Source organism: Muscardinus avellanarius (genome assembly GCF_963383645.1).
Source record: "Muscardinus avellanarius genome assembly, chromosome: 12".
Taxonomy (NCBI): Eukaryota; Metazoa; Chordata; class Mammalia; order Rodentia; family Gliridae; genus Muscardinus; species Muscardinus avellanarius.
This window is the reverse complement of record NC_137798.1, coordinates 97,493,359-97,511,930: the sequence shown is the minus strand read 5'-3', so window position 1 is coordinate 97,511,930 and position 18,572 is coordinate 97,493,359. Positions and strand designations below refer to the sequence as shown.

Here is an 18,572-nt window from a genome sequence, read left to right as displayed (position 1 = left end):
AATCACTCTGATCTTAGAAGTGTCAGGCTGAAGGCTTAATTTAAAGTAGAAACAAATACGATACGGAGGTTGTCTTAGTTTGGCTGCTATAGCAAACCAGCATAGCCTGGAGGTTTCCACAACAGACAGTAGCCGGAGGGCAGAGGGTAGAGGGCAGAAGGCGGAGGTCAAGGTGTGGGCGTGGCTGGGGCTCAGCCTGGGCCCTCATCCTGGTTTGCAGATAGCTGCTCTCGGAGGGGAGGAGGCAGGCCAGTGGAGGGACACTTACCATTCCAGAGGCAGAGGCATCTTATTAGGCATTCAAACAGTCTCTGTCCCCTTTCCTGCACAGGAAACACTGCTGCAGGAGGGACGCGGTCCTTGGCCTCCACAGGCGACCACATGAGGGCGGTGCTGCGCCTCCTGCTCCCCATCTTCCTGGCGGAAGTGTGGCTGGCTTCCGACCCGGCCCTGGGCCTCCAGGGGTCAGAAGCCCAGGCAGAGCGGGGCGCTCTGGAGCTCCAGGGCCCTCAGAACCAGACTTGGGAGGAACTGCAGGCTCCTGCCAACACCGACGAGAAGCAGGAGCAGGAGCATGAGAAGGCCCCGCTGATGGCCCAGCAGCAGCAGCTCGTCAATGAGACTACAAATTTTGGGTTCAGCCTGCTGCGGAAGATCTCCATGAGGCACGATGGCAACGTGGTCTTCTCGCCGCTCGGGGTGTCGTTGGCCATGGCAGGCTTGATGCTGGGGACCAGAGGGAAGACTAAGGCCGAGGTGGAGAGTGTGTTCCACCTGCAGGCTGTGAATCAGACTGAGCCTCACTCCCTGCCAAACCTCTTTAAAGGGCTCAGGGAGGCTCTTTCTAGCAACCCAGATCTGGGCCTTACCCAAGGGAGTTTTGCCTTCATCCACAAGGATTTCGACATCGAAGAGACCTTCATCAATTTGTCCAAGAGGTATTTTGATACGGAGTGTGTGCCTCTGAATTTTCGCAATGCCTCCCAGGCTAAAGGGCTCATGAATCATTATGTTAACAAAGAGACTCAAGGGAAAATTCCCAAGCTCTTTAATGAGGTTAATCCTGAAACCAAATTAGTGCTTGTGGATTACATCCTGTTCAAAGGTACTTGAACAATGTTCTGCTCTCCCACAGCTGAGGGTCCTGTGACTGTCTCTTCCTTTCTTCCCTCGGGGCAGTGTGTGGCTCCTGCTAAAGAGTTTCTGTGGACATCTTTTCAGGCCTCACAGATTGAAGCATGCGTTGGACACGTGAGACATGTGTATTCAGGCCTTGCTCTGCTCATCCTGAATCCCTGTAGCCCCTACAGCGTTCCCAGAACCCCCGCCCCACTCTCTTACGACATTTAGAAGCAGCATAGGGGTATTTCAGAAGTTCTCTGCTTTTGTGACCTGGACCAAGTGATAAACTCTGTGCTTGGATTCTTAACATAGAAAATAGGAAGCCGCTAGCATGGTGCACGCTCGTAATCCTAGCATTTATGAGGCTGAGACAGGAAGGTCTGGGTTCACGGCCAGCTTCAGCTACTTAGTGGGGTTCTTTGCAACTCAGTGAGACCCTGTTTCAAAATAAGAAGAAAAAATAGGGCCGGGGGTATAGCTCAGAGATAGAATGCCCTCGGGTTACATCCCCAGTACTTAAAAAAAAAATCAAAAGCAAAGAAAAGAAAGTAGGGACACTCCCACACTCCCACGTGCTATAAGTATGAAGCTACAGAGACCCGTGCCTGGCACAGGTTGGACTCTACCTGCAGATGAACTATTTGTAATCTTTGATCTCCCTAACTGTCAATGCGGCAGGTAGAGTAGTGGGCGCTGTTTCCTTCCCGAAGGATATTAAGTGAAGCTTGGAGCAGTTAGCTTGCGCAGGGTCAGAGAATAAATGGCTGAGGCCAGACACAAGCAAGGTGTCCTGACACCTGGCCCCAGGTTCTTCCAGCCCTCCTCCTCCAGTGGGGTACAGGGCATGGTGTGGGAGCCTCTGGAGAAAACCAAGTCAGGAGGTTTTCAAAGAACCTAGAGGGGAAGCCTCTTTACAGTCAGACAGGCCATACCCAGAACAAGGGCTGTGTGTAGGTCATGCACCTGCACGCTGGTGGCTTGTGAATGAGCCAGAAATCCCACCGCTCTGTGGTGTGTGCTTGTGCAGGGGTGTGTGGTAGACACTGTGGCTGTGAGAGGCTTCCTTTGCAGACAGAGCCAGCCAGAGGACTGGAGGCTTCCCCTGGCTGGAGCTCACAGCCAGGGAATGAGCAAGTTTTGTCCAGGTCCAGAATAAGGAGGGGTGAGAGGGATGGGATGGAGAAAAAGACTTGCTTTTGTGTGTGACTCCAGCAGGGCTTGTAGGTAGAGCTATAAATTCTGGGGAATTTAAATGGCTCCCCTGAGCTGTGGTCCAGGTAAACTGGGTAAGGGAATGAATGGTGCTCCTTATTGAGACCTAAAGGGTAGAACCCTTGCTGCCAGTTGCTTGAGTAAGAACCATGCTTTCCCCAAAGGCCACTCTCTTCATGAACTCTTTTCTTGTGTGTTCAGGAAAGTGGCTGACCCCGTTTGACCCTGTCTACACTGAGCCTGACACCTTCCACCTGGACAAGTACAAGGCAGTGAAGGTCCCCATGATGTACAGGGAGGGCAAGTTCGCCTCTACCTTTGATAAGAATTTCCGCTGCCATATCCTCAAACTGCCCTACCGTGGAAACGCCACCATGCTGGTGGTGCTCATGGAGAAAAAGGGGGATTACCTCGCCCTGGAAGACTACCTGACCACAGACCTGGTGGAGACGTGGCTCAGGAACATGAAGACCAGGTATGACCCTCCCCACGCCATACACAAAGGGCCTCTACATCCTTAAGAACGAGTGCTCTGTGGTTTCATACCCAACTCCCCAGTGGGCGCTGAGCTCCCTGAGGGCAGGGGCAACCCTCATTCTACTTTCGTCTCTCCCTAGTGCCGATCACAGTGCCCGGCTCCCTGGATCATTCACTCAGTAAGCACTTGCAAAGTGTCTCCTACTGTGATACGTCCATCATGCTAGGAACACAAATGTCCCTGCACTTACAGCGCTTGTCCTAGCAAAGGGAGCCACTGCAGGAGGAGGACAGGGAGCATCTGCAGGTGCAGGAGGTCAGGGAAGACCTCACTAGCTAAAGAGTAAATGGAAACATAGGGTGCTTCTAGGGACAGTCGTGCCCGGGACAGAAGCAGGCAAATGGCCCCGTGCTGGGCGAGTGCCTGATGGGTTTAGGAACAACCAGTGGCTGCAGCAGGTGGATATGAGGACAGAGGGGAACCTGGGCCTCACTTTACAAGCTCCAGAAAAGGCCTGGGTGTTTCCTGAGGGAGATGGGAAGGCACTGGAGGGATCTGAGCCAATATGCAATGTGATCCGATTGGAGAATCACCCAGCTGCAGTGTGGAGAAGGCACGAGGGGAGGAGGAAGAAAGGCAGGAGATGAGGCTTAATCCAGACAGAGGTGCTGCTGCATTGGCTGTGGAGGCGAGGAGACAGATGTAGTTGTACTCTGCATCTACTAGGAAGCAAGAGTCAGCAGAATTTGCTAATGGATTGGATGGGAGGGGGAGAGGGAGGGGAGGAGAGGGGGAGAGAGATCCATTATTCAGAAGTATCTATAAAAGTTTTGGCCTAGGCAACTGAAAGGATGGGTTTACATTTACTGAAATTGGCAACAATGTGAGAACAGTTCTGGGGGTTTAATGTTAACACTTAGATGAGAAATATTTACTAGACACCCAAACGGAGATTATCAAGAAAGAGCCAGATGTGGATGGAATCCAGGCCAAGGCCATCAGCACCTGGCTGGAGTGTGGATCCATGAGGCTGGAGGGTTTGCCTGGGAGTGGCTCTGCAGAGGGAAGAGTGGGACACACAGATGTTGTCCCAGAAGTTAGTGCTCCTGTTGGAGAAAAGGGAAGACAGCTGGGACAAGAATCCCAGGGCTGCGCCTTCTGCGTCCTGCCAGGCTAGGCTGAGTTCACTTAAAGGTCCCTGGCATTTTATCTTTCTTCTCCTTTCATTTCTCTTCAAGTCTTCAGCACCTTACCAAAGACTTCTAACATCATAATCCCTCAAAAGGGTTTGGTAAACGAATCAAATGTATAGGTTGATCTTAAGGATTTGGCATGTCCTCCGTCATACTCCATTCTGACAGCCTGGCTCCAGTACAAAATAGGGAGAGGACAAAGACAGTAGAGGGAGCTGGCAGGAGCACAGGTTTATTAAGTCCCTGGCATGCACCAGACATTGTTCTGGGCACCTAGCATCAATCTTTCTTCTGAACAGCCCTGTGAAATTGCTACTGGCATTTTTTTGCCTATACTTTACAAAATGAGAAATTGGGGCTTCATTAAGAGTAATTCACTATCAATTAGTAGTTTTCATGCTTTGTAGTTTTGAGCCACAGAACTAGTTTTTCCAAACATCATGTTTCCCAGTGAATAACTTTAATATATAAAATAGATATGACCAGAGCCTCCCTAGCTCCCCATGGTATGCGGCTTAAAGGTCCCTTTCGCTCCCCTCCCCACCCATCCCAACTCCCAGGGCTCTCCTGGGTGAACTGGGGGATTGGGGAGCCTCAGGTTTAGGAACAGCTGTTCTCCAGGAGTCTGTAGGGTTTGTTGGGTTGTTTGTAAAACACAGAGAAATTGACACAAAGTATGGCATTCTTTGCTAAAAAGAATGAGTCATTGGCCTCCAAAGACAATAGTGGTACATCCAAGCTGAAGACATAATGCTTGGTAAGCCAGAATTATTTTCTGATACAAGACCAGGCCATTACAAAAGAATGGTATGTGTATCTACAGTCAACCACGGAGACTCGTTAATGGAAATAACCTTGGAGGAGGGAAAAGAGGCCTCCTGCTCAGTGTTCATAGACCATGTCTCTGTCTACATCTCATGCAGGAATATGGAGGTTTTCTTTCCCAAGTTCAGGCTGGAGCAGAAGTATGAGATGCACGAGCTTCTCAAGCAGTTGGGAATCAGGAGCGTCTTCTCGCACTCGGCTGACCTCGGTGGGCTCTCGGCTGCAGCAAGAAATCTCCAGGTGTCCAAGGCAAGTCGGGTGGCCAGGGCCCAAACTGAAGCAGGGAATGCCACCAAACCAAGAATATGTTTGCAAGCCATTTGATTTCAGCTAAAATGCCTTGTTGTAGCTGGGTGTGGTGGCGCACGCTTGTAATCCCCGTGCTTGGGAGGCGGAGACAGGTTCAAAGACAGCCGCGCTGGCTTAAGACGCCTGTTTCCAAATAAAAAGTATAGGTCTGGGAGTGTAGCCCCAAGGTAGATGGGTTTCCAAACCAGTACCAAAAATAAATAAATAAGTAAATAAGTAAATAAATAATAAATAAGAAAATCCAAAGATTTGAAAGAGCACTCAATTTAGGCATTTTAAAGATTTCAAGTAGTTACTAAAACACTTTTCTTACTTTTGGTACTAGGGATTGAACTCAAGGATGCCCTACTTCCAAGATACTCTCCTACCCCTTTTCATTTTTTTAAGTTTGGAAACAGGGTCTAAGTTGCTGAGGGTCTTGCTAAATTTCTGAGGCTGGCCTCAAGCCTGCAATCCTCATCTCAGCCTCCTAAGTACTGGGATTACAGGCATATACCTCCACCCACTGCACCCAGCTACTAAAATGCTTTTACAACTAATTTCTCTACAGTAGAGCTCTCTCCCTCTTCTCTCCCAATGCTCAAGGAGAAATTTATATCACCTATATTTATATCATGAAATTTCATCACCTTTAGAATGAAAGAAACCCTCAGATGCCATCTGGCCCAACTTCTCACCTGTTCTGCACATGCCCTCTGATACCCTATAAAATAGTCCTCTGGTGTCAGTCTCGCCTGCTTCCAGTCAGAGAATTTATCCATTCTATGAAAAGAAGCTCAATCCAAGTTGGGTGTGGTGGTGCACACTTAATCCCAGCATTCAGGAGGCCGATACAGGAGGACCTCAGTTCATGGATAGCTTTAGTTACTTTGTGAGGCCCTTTGTAACTCAGTGAAACCTTGTTTCAAAATGAAGAATAAAAAATAAGTCTGGGGGTGTAGCTCAGAGGTAGAATGGTAGAATGCCCCTGGGTTCCATGCCCAGTACTGCAAAAAAAAAAAAAAAAAAAAAAAAATGAAGCCCAATCCATGAACGGCCAATTTAAAAACAAAGATACAGCCAGGTGTGTTGGGGCACATTTGTAATCCCAGTACTAGGGAGGCTGAAACAAAGGATCACCGGTTCATGGCGTGCCTCAGCTATTTAGTGAGGCCCTCTGCAACTTAGTGAGGCCCTGTTTCAAAATAAAGAATAAAAAATAGGGTTGGAGGTATAGCTTGGAAGTAGAATGTCCCTGGATTCAATCCTCAGTACCACAAATAGTAATAATAATAATAACAACAATAATAATAATAATAGAAGAAGAAGAAGAAGAAGAAGAAGAAGAAGAAGAAGAAGAAGAAGAAGACAACGACGACGACGACGACATTGATCTATACCTTCTCCCTAACTCATACTTTTTGGTTTCATCTCTAATATACTTAGAACATATTTAGTCAACTTCCACATAGAATCCCCTCGGCCCATCAGTGTTTCTCAAGGGAGATGCTCTTGGTTCTGAGAGAAGCGTCCCTTGTCCAGAGAAGTTCTGTGCACTGGAGGAAATGGGCTAGCATTCCTGGCCTGTGCCACCAAGGCCAGTAGTGCCCCCTTCACACCCCATCATCATTGTGACCAAGAACACACTCCCACATCTGCAAGAGGCAGCGGCACCTCGTGACATTCTTCCTTGGCTGTGGAGTTTGGCCCTATTTTCTCATGCAATTGTAATTTTCCATTCCAAGAAGGATTAAAAATGGTATCCACTTAAGTAGGGCCTAGTGGGCAGTCTGGCCGGCAGTCAGGCTCCATCATTTCAGAGAAGGCAGGGCAAGAATATGAGACAGTCCTGGGGACCAGCACCCAGGAGCTCTGCTGAGAACCCAAGGAAGCCCCAAGTGTGCTGCTGCTCTTCGACTAGGCGTCGGCATGGAGTTTAAGTCATAAACATATTAAGTGTTCCCCCTCTCTGCTCTGGGGGAGCAGATAGGAGCCCCAAGAAGCTAGAGAATTTCTAGGTGTTTGATGTTTTCATTTTCTCCTCTTAACATACTTACAAAGTTTATTTATCATTACATTAGGTTCCAGGACAAAGGGCCTTCCCAAACAGGCGTGCTGCCCAAGCACAGGCTCAGTTCAGGAAGGTGTCAAGGATACTCAGGCTTGCCCCAAGGAATGCCTCAGATCAGTGCCAGGCTTGGGAAGCTGCCACAGAAGGCTACCCACTCCTGGCCCCAAGCCTCTGCCAGAAGCAAAGTCAAAGGACTGAGGAGATACAGGCAGCTCAGAAAATCTTCTATGGGTACCATTTCAGCACAAAAATCAGTAGCACCAAGTGTATGCTCAGTATTTATTAGATGCATGTGCAGAATTTTGCCAGTCAAAATCCCTGGCTCCAAGCCCAGAATGCATTTTACGTATCCCACATCCCACACTGGGTCCCTGGGATTGTTTTAGATTTCTTTTTTGTGTGTGTGGTGGTACTGGGGTTCCTGGAAGCCCTTCTACCTCCGGGCTACACTCCCAGACCTATTTTTACATTTTTATTTGGAAACAGGGTCTCCTAAGCCAGCGCCCGTGGCTGGCTTCAAACCTGCGCGATCCTCCTCTCTCTGCCTCCCAAGTGCGGGGATTACAAGCGTGCGCCGCCACGCCCGGCTGCTTTAGATTTCTAAAGCAGTCCCTGGCACTAGACTGAAACCCTTGACACAGATGGACCCGTATCACTGCATCCCTAGAGCATGGCCAAGCAGGTAGGCCTCGGTGAAGCATTTCAAGGGCTCAGTGAACCCCCTCTCCACCGCACACAGCATGGTCTGCCACATCGTCTTCTCTCCTAGGTTTTACAACAGTCAGTGATTGAAGTGGATGAAAAGGGAACCGAGGCGGCGGCGGGCACCCTGTCCGAAATCATCGCTTACTCCCTGCCTCCCGTGGTCAAGGTGGACCGGCCCTTTCACTTCATGATCTATGAGGAAACTTCCAAGGTGCTCCTGTTTCTGGGCAGGGTGGCGAATCCAACTCTGCCGTGACTCACGCACGGCATGCATGAACCTTCTGCATGACAGCAGGTGCAGAACCCCCACAGGACGTCGGAGCCACGTGGCCCAGGAACAGTACCCTTTGTCCTCCGGTTAATACGAGTATTAAACTGATGTGCACTTTCAGGAGATGTCTGTCGATCTGTCTGGCATTTTAAAGCTGTTCCTAAGAGCCTGCTAGTGACTGAACACTAACTGGGTAGAACATCCCTACCCTTCTCTGTCGTTTATAATATACCTGGACTTTGAGAGCAGTGGATGGGCACACTACTTTGTAATAAAACCTGTAGAGGGAACATGTGCACTTCAGTCATGCATCTCCCCCCACCCCCTCTCCCTACACTTCTGTAAGTATTTTAATATATTATGGAACCATTTCTTGCTGATTAAAACTAGGACATCCTGACCCCATGTCTGGCTCAGTGGCGCCATTCCACAGTCTCTCTATGCATTTTGCAGAGTCATCAGGTGGACCAGATCATTCATTCAGCCCCGTGCCTTTATTCCACAAAGACACCGGGACCTCGAAACAGGCTGCACTGTGACTTTCATGGGCACAAGGCACGTTTACCTTTGCAGGTCCCCTCCTAAGAAAGCAAAATATCTGTGTACTGAAATTATATTCTGTAACTGAATTAGTATAAAAATTAAGTTCGGGATTATATTAATCTTCCTGCCAATGCAAAGTATGTATTTTTCTCACTGGTGGAATTAAAACATTTTCATGGTCTCTTAAAAGTATGGTGGGTCCTTGGCATGGTGCCTATTGCACCCAACTTCTAAGTCGAACCTTATGTCTTGGTAGAAGGAAAACACCTGTTGTATGAGTTCACTTCATTACAGTGGTGAGCCAGAGGCTTCCTCTCCTGCATCGAGTTCCCAAGGCTTTTCACTCTTCCTTCCCTCTTTCTAAAACATCTGCTGAGGCCTAGCTAACCAGCCTGCATTCACCTCAATGTTCCCACAAAGTTAAACAAAATATAAGCATGGACTTTGTCCCAAGGTGAAAAAGGAAATAGCATATATTCCTCAAGTTCTTCTTAGGCAATCATTTTCTATCATAGAAACAAGACACTAGGGTAAAATCCAGAGAATCCTGAATAGAGCTAACTAACCTTGGAATGCCAACTGTGTTGACTAATTGGATTTCTTTTTTTTTTTTTTTTTTTTTTTTTGGTGGTACTGGGGTTCCTGGAAACCCTTCTACCTCCAGGCTACACTCCCAGACCTATTTTATATAGGTATTTTTAATTTGGAAACAGGGTCTCTTAAGCCAGCGCAGCTGGCTTCAAACCTGTGTGATCCTCCTGTCTCCGCCTCCCAAGCGTGGGGATTATAAGCGTGCGCCACCATGACCTGCGACTAATTGGATTTCTATCTGTTGCTAATGTTTAAAATGCCTAACAATCAATCTGCTGACTAGTTATCAGATTACTATTATAAGTCAGAGTGACATGAATAGGTGGTGATGTTGAGAGACAGTCTACCATCTGCCTCGTCGTTCTCCAGTGTGGACAGTCACTCATTCCTATGGTTCGTCCAGGAGCACCAACTGACATTCATTTGGGGCCAGGACATTCCAAGACCTAGAAAGAGACTCAAAAATAGAGGGCGAGTGACATTCTTAAGTGATTTGCTTATATTCAGTTAGGCTTGTTTATGGAAAGATAGTAAAAAGCAGTCAGGCAAATTTCTCACTCTTAAGAGATGAAATCCAGAAAAGAAACTATGAGGACACAATGCTCTGAAACAGACATCACTGAGCCTGGTTACAGGAAGGCCCACTGTCGCTGGCCACAGATGAAGGGAGAACATTCTTTGCCACATACCTAGTGCAAGGCTCTATTTCATCAGTTGTTAAATAGAGCTTTTGTAAGTGATCAGTCTTGTTTCTGATGTAAATTAAGATATGTGTAGTAGATATTCATAACTGTCACCAATTTATTTTTTATTCCATTTCCATATATCTGTCTTTGAAGGTATAATTTTTATAGACATTTCAAAAATTGTAGAAGTTATTATGTTTGTGAAAAAAAGCTTACAACAATAACTTTGATTAACTTTTCATTGAGAAATAATACCTAGGAATAAGATTGCAATTACTTTCTCTACATTCTTGAACTTTGTAAGCAGTGGTGATTTTTCTCTCTCAACTCACTTTTCCTTTTCCCAAGCTAAGAACCCTGCTAAACTTATGAGTTAAACTGAAAGTCTCCACTTTATTTAACATCACAGTCACTGCTAACTCTGAATCAGAAGTACTGGGAAACCTGACAGAGCTTTGATGTTTCATTGTGCACCATATATTCTCCAGCTCATGATGTGTTCAATTCCATGTTATTCGTGCTAGGAGAAATAATTCAGATGATTAACGGAAATACACAAAACTGCACCGAAATCCTTTAACCACTACTGTCAAGTTTCTCACACCTACTGGATCTTTACTGACAAAATGAGTAACAGTTTAACAATTCCACGGACCTGGTTGTCCTTTGATGAAGGACAACACGCATCACATCATTAGTTAGCACTAGAAAGAGGCCCTGCGGAAGCAGAGGGGAAGCAGGTGGCATGGAAGTCCCACGCTGAATGACTGCCCGCTGGGTAATCTGCGGCAGACGCTGCTATATTTGTATAATTCGTTACTTGAAAATGAACCTTCTTGCTCTTTAATTATATGGTGAAAACTGCAGGAAATTACTTAAAACTTTCTTCACAAACACAGGTATCTCATTAACCTATGTTTTATTTTGAGCAAATTCATTATTCATTTCACATTATAAAAAGTAACCACACACGCATATGCGTTCACAAATTACATCATCTTTATCATATACCAATATATTTATAAAACAAATACTTCCTAATATCAATATAATTATATGCTGATTGCATCTGAAATAGAGAAGCTGACAATAGCTTCATACAGTCTATCTCAAGAACTGACATCTGAAAATTAAGAATTATATATATTCCACAGGCAAATTCTGATGGAAATAATGGCATTAGGACAAATGAATGCTGCTGACATCTCTTAAGCATGATAGCTTGGAATAATAGCTGATTCAATCTAGATTCATCATTTGAAATTAAGTAAGAACAAATACAATCTAAAGTGTAAACAAAGTATTTATAAAAGAAATTCTCCTAGGAAATAAAGGAAATCATCAATCTATTATTTTTAAGGTATTTGTAGCTCAGAGTTATCAGAAATCTTTGCAAGATTTTCATTGCCAAATCTAAATTGGGGATATGTAGGTAAGACACATTGTCACCGCAATCATAAGACTGATGAAATGTGGACAGCTCGGAATGACTCTTCACTTGGCTCGGCGAGCCATGTGAAAATGCAGTGTCTGCCTTCCTGCCCAAGCTCCTGTCCAGGGACTGCCCAGCAAGGGAGTGCCAGGCGACTTGGACCGTGGCACAGTATCTAGATGCTAAAACTCTACAAGGCTCCATCAGCTGGTCTCCTGCACACACAAACGAAGGTGGGCTCGTCCCTCTTGCAGTAAAGCACACACCCAAAGCTGTTTGCCATGACATTGAACTGTTAACATTAGAATTCTGCAACCACATTATTATTTAAGGAATATATATTATACCTCCTAGGGAATTTAATTCTAAATATGGTAGGTTTAGCATCAGCTGCCGTTATGTATCTTTTTCCATTCACTAAAAACACCCTTGGTAAGAGGCCCGGCCGTGGCTCCGGCTGCTGCCCACGCGTCGCCATCTCCAGCTGCCCTTGCTTTGTCTCCTTCCTGAGCTGCTGATTTAAGGGTTGGATTTTCTAGATTTTCTGAAGGAAAGGGAGAAGGAAGGGACAGAGGGGGGGAGAGAGGGAGGAAGAAGAAAATATGAAAAATGTTATCTATATAATGCCTACAAACTAATTAAAAAATAAAGATAGGCTATCCTGAATAAACCCAACATATGAGAAATCTGATTAATGGGAAAAAATTAAATATTAAAGATTACTCAGAATCACCTTTAATTACCAAATATACTCAGCTACTTAGTGAGGCTTTCAGCAACTTAGTGAGACCCTGTTTCCAAATAAAATATAAAAAAAGGTCTGGGAGTATAGCCTGGAGGTAGAAAGCCTCTGGGTTCCACCCCCAGTACCACCAAAAAAATTTTTTTTAAATTACCAAATATATGCGCACCTAACATAACACTCAACGCAAACATTAAAATAAATTAGATGTCATTAAACTGAATTAAGCATTATTAAATTAAGAGAACATATTTAATTTTATATAATCATAATGGAAATTACACAGACCTAAATACATCAGCTGTTGGGGCTTAAAAGGTACAAGACACACCTGTACTTTTAAGAAAATGCTGTTTCTAAATACCAGATGTGTCATTCTGTGAATATGGGCAATGTGTTGCATAGAACTTTCCTTCTGAGACGGTAAAATCACACTAATACTTTCTGAAATCCCTTCAAAGGCTTTTCTTAAATAAGAAGGACACATGATTGGTTTGGATATGGCATGGCTCTGAATTGCAAATAATACTTCACAGGAAAAAAGACCACTCTAGATGCCAGACAGGCCTGCCGCCCAGTGGCAGTGCTCCTCCCTAGAGTTCACATGAGAGCCCCGTGAGGGAAGGCAGCCGGCACTTGTGCACCCAGGCTCCTCCACGGGAGTGCCACAGCTGCAGCCGCCAGCGCGCCTCCTCCGAACATCCGGAGGAGAACAAACCTGATGTGATTTCTTATCAGAGCCTTTGTTTCTAGACTCATTTTTGCAACCATCAATTATAGAAAGAAAATTCAGTCTGTAAAAAGGAAAAATATACTCAACGATGAAAGAACAGATTCAGTAATCTGAAATGATGGAGAGGTGGCATGATGAGGTTTCAGTGGTCTTAAAGTGATGCCTATGACGTTCAGAAAAGTAAATGGAGATGGGAATGTCTGTCCTGTTACTAAACATGCCCCACAACAGGAGGGGCCCAGAGACCCTCTCAGAATGCTCTGAGAGGAAGAGGGCCGTGGGGCAGAGAGGAGGGGTCTCAGGAGCAGAACTGAAGGCCGCTCGGAAGACAAGCCAGGAGCCAGCCCTGCCCTTTTAGAGGTGTGCACAGTAAGCTGGAGTACTGAACTGCACCCCACTACTTAGCTGCCGGTGGAGCAGGGACCACAGCTCCAGCTCGACACCCTGCAGAACACTATCCTGTCCCTCCTCTACTCTCATGGCTTCTCGATGGGACTTCCACAGTGTAACCATGAGGGCAATAACACAGGGTCAAGGGTATTCTCTGTAGTCAGAGGACCCTCCGCTTTCACACTACCAATCTGTAATATCAGTATCATTTTCCTATTACTATCACTTCTTGTAGTATGTAAGTCCTACTCCTTTTGAGTTCCATTCAATAAATTTATTTCTAAATCCTGAATGAAGTTGGGATATATACATCTATATATGTATATACCCAATAACCATCTGAAATTAGAATAAATAATAATTCAACCACAGCACAGCTTCTGTGAAAGGATTTGAGAAACTTTATTTGAAAATGTCCATGAATTTAGTGAAACATCAAAACCTTGTTTAAGTTTTGTTCTAATCAGAAGGATCAGGTGTTCTATAGTTTAGACATCCTGGCTAACTCATTTGTATTTTGGTATGGTCTCTTATGGTGATTTTGATGGTACTGCCCTCTTTAATGTTTAAGCTAAAAGAAATGAAGGTTTCACAGTTCAAACAAAAAGCAAATAGCACATGCAAAGGCACAACAGGAGAAAAGACAGCAGAGCCCCTAGATAACTTCAACGTCAAGGCACAGTATAGCCTGTCAGTTTCCCATGGAGCCCACAACCCTAGGTTCTATGCTGGAGTAAGGTTTCTTCAGTGGCAATACTTGCACCCATATTTGTTAGCACTAAGTGATTATATCACTATAGCGAGGTGTTTAAAGAAATGTAACAACACCCACTGTCTTCCCAGAGATAAATTCTGTGAATGCAAACTTTTCACAGGAAAAAAGAACAGATCTTAGTAGAAGCCACTGGTATATGGTCACAGTGTCCTTGCCATATATAATTCATCTCATGTACCCGTGTAACATAACAACATCTCCCTTGACAATAATCCCAGCAGATTCTAGCATCTCATTATAGATGTTTTATACTCTCTGGAAAGTCAGTGGAAAGGAAGTGCAGAGAAAAGCAGGCCACCAGGCTCAGGAGCGTATCGCCGGCTACTTACAAGGTGGCCTTCCGGGGCTGGCCATCTTTACTTCCACTGCTCTTTGGATCTGCTGTGTTACCTGACCCACGGGAGGTACTTGGTAAGGGAGGATTGGGGGAAAAGGAACTTGGAACACTATTGGAATTACGAGTCCGGAATGAATCATCTGAAAGAAACGCATGTAGAGTCAGATATACTAAATATCCTGAGAAAAACGTCAACTGAACAGAAGAAGAGGCTAATGATAGCTGGCTTTTTTCTCTTTTTAAGTCAATTTTATGATGGTTTAATTTATATATAATAAGCTGCACAAAGTAAATATTTTAGCATGTGTATACCCCATGAAGTCATCACCACTACGAAGATGTGAGACACCCACCACCACCAACAGCCCCTCCTGCCGCTCTGCAAGCCTTCCTCCTCCTCCCACCACCTCCCTCTCCAGACCACTGCCATCACTACATATTAGTTTGCATTTTTCTAGAATTTTATATAACGGAAAGTCTACAGTGCAGTATATAATCTATTTTGTCAGGCTTTTATTCAGCATAATTATTTTAAGATTCATCTATGTTGCATATATCAATACTTCATTTCTTTCTAGATATGCCAGAATTTGTTTAAACATCATGTGTGTTGGTATACACTTGGATTTTTCTAGTTTTTAACTATTACAAAACAAAGCTGCTAAGAACATTTGTGTACAAGTCTGCGTGCTGAAATGTTTCAGTTTTCTTCAGTAAATGCCTAGGAGCAGAACTGCTAGATCATATACTAAGTATATATTTATCTTTAGAAAAAATAAACTACCAAAGTGTTGTTCAGATCTCTCTCTCTCTCTCTCTCTCTCTCTCTCTCTCTCTCTCTCTCTCTCTCCCTCCCTCCCTCTCTCTCTTTCTCTCTCTCTCTCTCTCTCTCTCTCTCTCTCTCCCCTCCCCCCATTTTTCCTCACACTGGATATTGTGAACCCTTTTAATGTTAGACATTCTAGTGTATCAGGTGGTATATCCTTCCTTATAAAACACATACTTTCATTTAAGATGCTGGATTAAGCTGTGGGGTCTGTAGACCATATCCAGTCTTTTGATTCTCAAGGTCACTTGAATGCTGGAGCAGATGTGAGGAATTAGGGAACTCTTATACAGTATAAGAGTTGGTGACTGCACTAATTTGCAGTCACTTTGGAAATCAGTGTGGAGGTTTCTTAAAAGACTGGGGCTGGAACTACCATCTGATCCAGCTATACGATTCTTAGGGATCTTTCCAAAGGAACAGAAGTCAAAATATTATAGTGACACATGCACATCTGTTTCTAGCAGCATAATTCACAATAGCCAAATTATGGAAGCAGCCTGGGTGTCCATCAACAGATGGATATATTACAAAATGATAAGATATGCACATAGTGGAATTCTACTCAGCCATTGAAAACAAAATTATGTCATTTGCAGGACAACGGATGAAATTATGGAGTAATATGCTAAGTTAAATTAGCCAATCACAAAAAATGATAGGTCATAAGTTTTCCCTCATATGTGGAAGCTAAGGAAAAATTGGGGTACAAAAGGGACTCCAGTCAAAGGAGAAATCCAAGTTCAGTTATGGAGAGGGTCAAAGGGAGGGAGAAAAGAGAAGGAGAGAGACATTTTCGTTTAGAATTAATAAGCTCAGAGCCTTGACACAGGGGAGAGAAAAGAGTATAGTCAAATATTTTCTCAATTGCTGGGGTAAGTTTGATTTCTTAGGAATTTGATAAAGATAAGTTTAAGAAAAACTAAGTTATTTTAAGAAAATATGTTACTAAATTTAGCGAAATTTTCGGAATAGCTTAGATTGCTACTTACCAGTCAGTGAAAGCACAGAGGTCTTAGCTAACCCTGAGACAGAAGATGCATAGGTTGCTGTAGGACTTTTACTAGAAGAGAACAGGACTTAGTTTACGATACAAGGACATGCTTCTCTCAATTTCAGTGCCCTGACCTAGGCTACTTTAATCTTCTTTTGTAAACAGATTCCTCTACTTCTTATAAAACATGCTTTTGCTTTCATTTCTCATTTGCTCTTTACAACCCATGCCTCAAGACATGTCTATAACTTAAGAACATTTGCTCAAACATTTGTTTCATCACAGTTACATTTTTTGCTTTGAGTGCTCAGTCAATAAGGGAATGTGAGTAAAATTTTCCTGGAAATAACTCATCTTTAGTCATAACCCCTTTTTCCATCTGAAGATCAACCTGCTGGCTAGGATCTCCAGCGGGTTCTACTGATAATACCCCAAGAGACAGCTGAAATTCTGAAATGTTATCTTTTAATAAGAGAAAAACACTTTTTCTGTGAATATTTTTCAAGGCATTTATGTTTTCTTAAAACTAATTTGTCAACTGATATGCAGCTGTTATATACTGTACATATAAAGCACATGTAACCAATGATGGTAATTGAGCCTCTGCGACCTCTCCCCTCGTCTGATATAGCGCCACCTCCTTCTGCACAGTGATATGTGGATTCTGTGATGTTCTAATGCAGCTCCAGGCAACTGTCTCCCAAAGAGCCAAAATGCCTATTTTCAACAAATTGGAACACTTTCACTTTTTCCTTTTGAGGTACTGGGGACTGACCCAGGGGCACCAAGCATGTATGGCAAGTGCTTTACCAATGAGCTATATCCGGAGCCCCAGTTTTAAAGAAATTTAACAATCTTTATAGATGAAAATGATTGGATGATTGGTCTATAGAAAACTCAAGAGTAATTCTCATTTTTATAATAATGTCAATATTTCCCTTATGTTTGACTAAAATTAAAAATCAAAAAGTAAATAATGGACAGTCATACCTAGCACACTTCTCTAAGTTACCATATTTTGCATGAAAAGCTTGATTATTAAAAGATTGGCTTCGAATCAATTTGGACTTCTTGATTTCTTTGCCTGGGAAGAAAAAAAAAGGAAAATGCGATTTTCGGTCCACCCTTAGCTGTCCCAACCCATTCCCTCCACAATCCCTACCCTTTTCAGTAAAACACAGATGGATTGAGCTTTCTTCCCTTGGTTTGGGCTGACCCACACCACTCATTAAGAACCACCAAAAGGATTAACAATTAAAGGCAAATATACTTTAGGATAGTATATCTCACCTAGCAGTGAATTTCTCTGCAATTAAGTTTTTAGAAAGGGAAAAAAATGATGAAAGAGACAGTTAAGAACTGTCATTTCTTACTTGTTGATGGGTTGCTAGAAGAGGGTCCGGGAACAGAGATGGGAATGCTCTTGGGCAGACTTTGAGTCGGTGTCTTAGTGTCTCTGCCTAAAATAAACTCTGTCTTAAGTTGTATAATTTTCTCTGCATCCTTATTAATCTCCACAAATATAATATGAGTCACTATCCCTAGTTAAGCAGCACTCACTCTTTTTCAAATATTCTTACTTTATATATTTTTATATTTTACTGTTTGCTATTCAGTGACCAATTTCTTTTCTTTTTTTTGGAGGGGAGGGTTACTGGGTATGGAACCCAGAAGCATTCTACCTCTGAGATACACCCCCAAGCCCTCTTTTTATTCTTTATTTTGAAATAGGGTCTCACTAACTTGCAGTGGGCCTCACTAAATAGGTGAAACTGGCCTTGATCCTGTGATCTTGCTGTCTCAGTCTCCCAAGTACTGGGATTACAAATGTAATCTTGGAGCTGTTATTAAGCTTCGAGCTTTCCTTTTGATGGATCTTCCTACCATTTATTCACACATTCTTAACATCTGTACCACAGTAAACGGGCAATTTTCAAAAACAACTTTGAAAAAATAGGAGAAGTGAAGCAATTTTCCCTGCCAAATTCAGAACTCAGCATGGTTTTTCAGAATGCCAGGGTGCAGAATGAGTTGTGCAACAGCGTGGTAAAGATGGAGGAAAACCACTTACGCTTCTTCTCAAAGCTTTTCTCACTGGAGGGCCTCCCACCGTTCTGCTGCTTCTCCTTCTCCAGCTGCTCCTGTTACGAACACGGGGTCTTCATGTTAAAGGTAAAGCTCAGACAGAGTTAGGAAGTTGTTCTGAAGAGAGATTAAACTTCACAGGTACAAATACAGCTTGTAAAATATGTTTAAAGAGTTAAGTTTTCCCTCATATTTGTATCTAAAAAATTCAAGAATCTTTCAGATCTGCATTCTTTTATAAATCTATAAAACTTTTGGTTTATCCAACTAAAA

At 43.8% G+C, this 18,572-nt stretch overlaps 2 protein-coding genes across 2 annotated transcripts in view; one reads left to right on the top strand and one right to left on the bottom strand.

Moving 5' to 3' along the window:
- Positions 1-381: 381 nt before the first annotated feature.
- Positions 382-8,150, top strand: SERPINA10 (serpin family A member 10; the record flags this gene model as incomplete). Its single annotated transcript, XM_080707197.1, has 4 exons — positions 382-1,105; positions 2,536-2,809; positions 4,929-5,079; positions 7,959-8,150. 4 exons carry the CDS (start codon positions 382-384, stop codon positions 8,148-8,150), a joined length of 1,341 nt encoding a protein of 446 aa, XP_080563323.1.
- A 3,786-nt stretch (positions 8,151-11,936) lies between these two features.
- Positions 11,937-18,572, bottom strand: part of PPP4R4 (protein phosphatase 4 regulatory subunit 4) — a gene marked incomplete at both ends in the record, with an annotated part of 113,025 nt that continues 106,389 nt past the window's right edge. Inside the window, 6 exons of the mRNA XM_080707817.1 lie at positions 11,937-11,961; positions 14,387-14,534; positions 16,213-16,283; positions 17,205-17,298; positions 17,588-17,674; positions 18,286-18,355. Coding sequence (XP_080563943.1) covers positions 11,937-11,961; positions 14,387-14,534; positions 16,213-16,283; positions 17,205-17,298; positions 17,588-17,674; positions 18,286-18,355 — 495 coding nt within the window. The remainder of the gene's footprint in view (positions 11,962-14,386; positions 14,535-16,212; positions 16,284-17,204; positions 17,299-17,587; positions 17,675-18,285; positions 18,356-18,572) is intronic.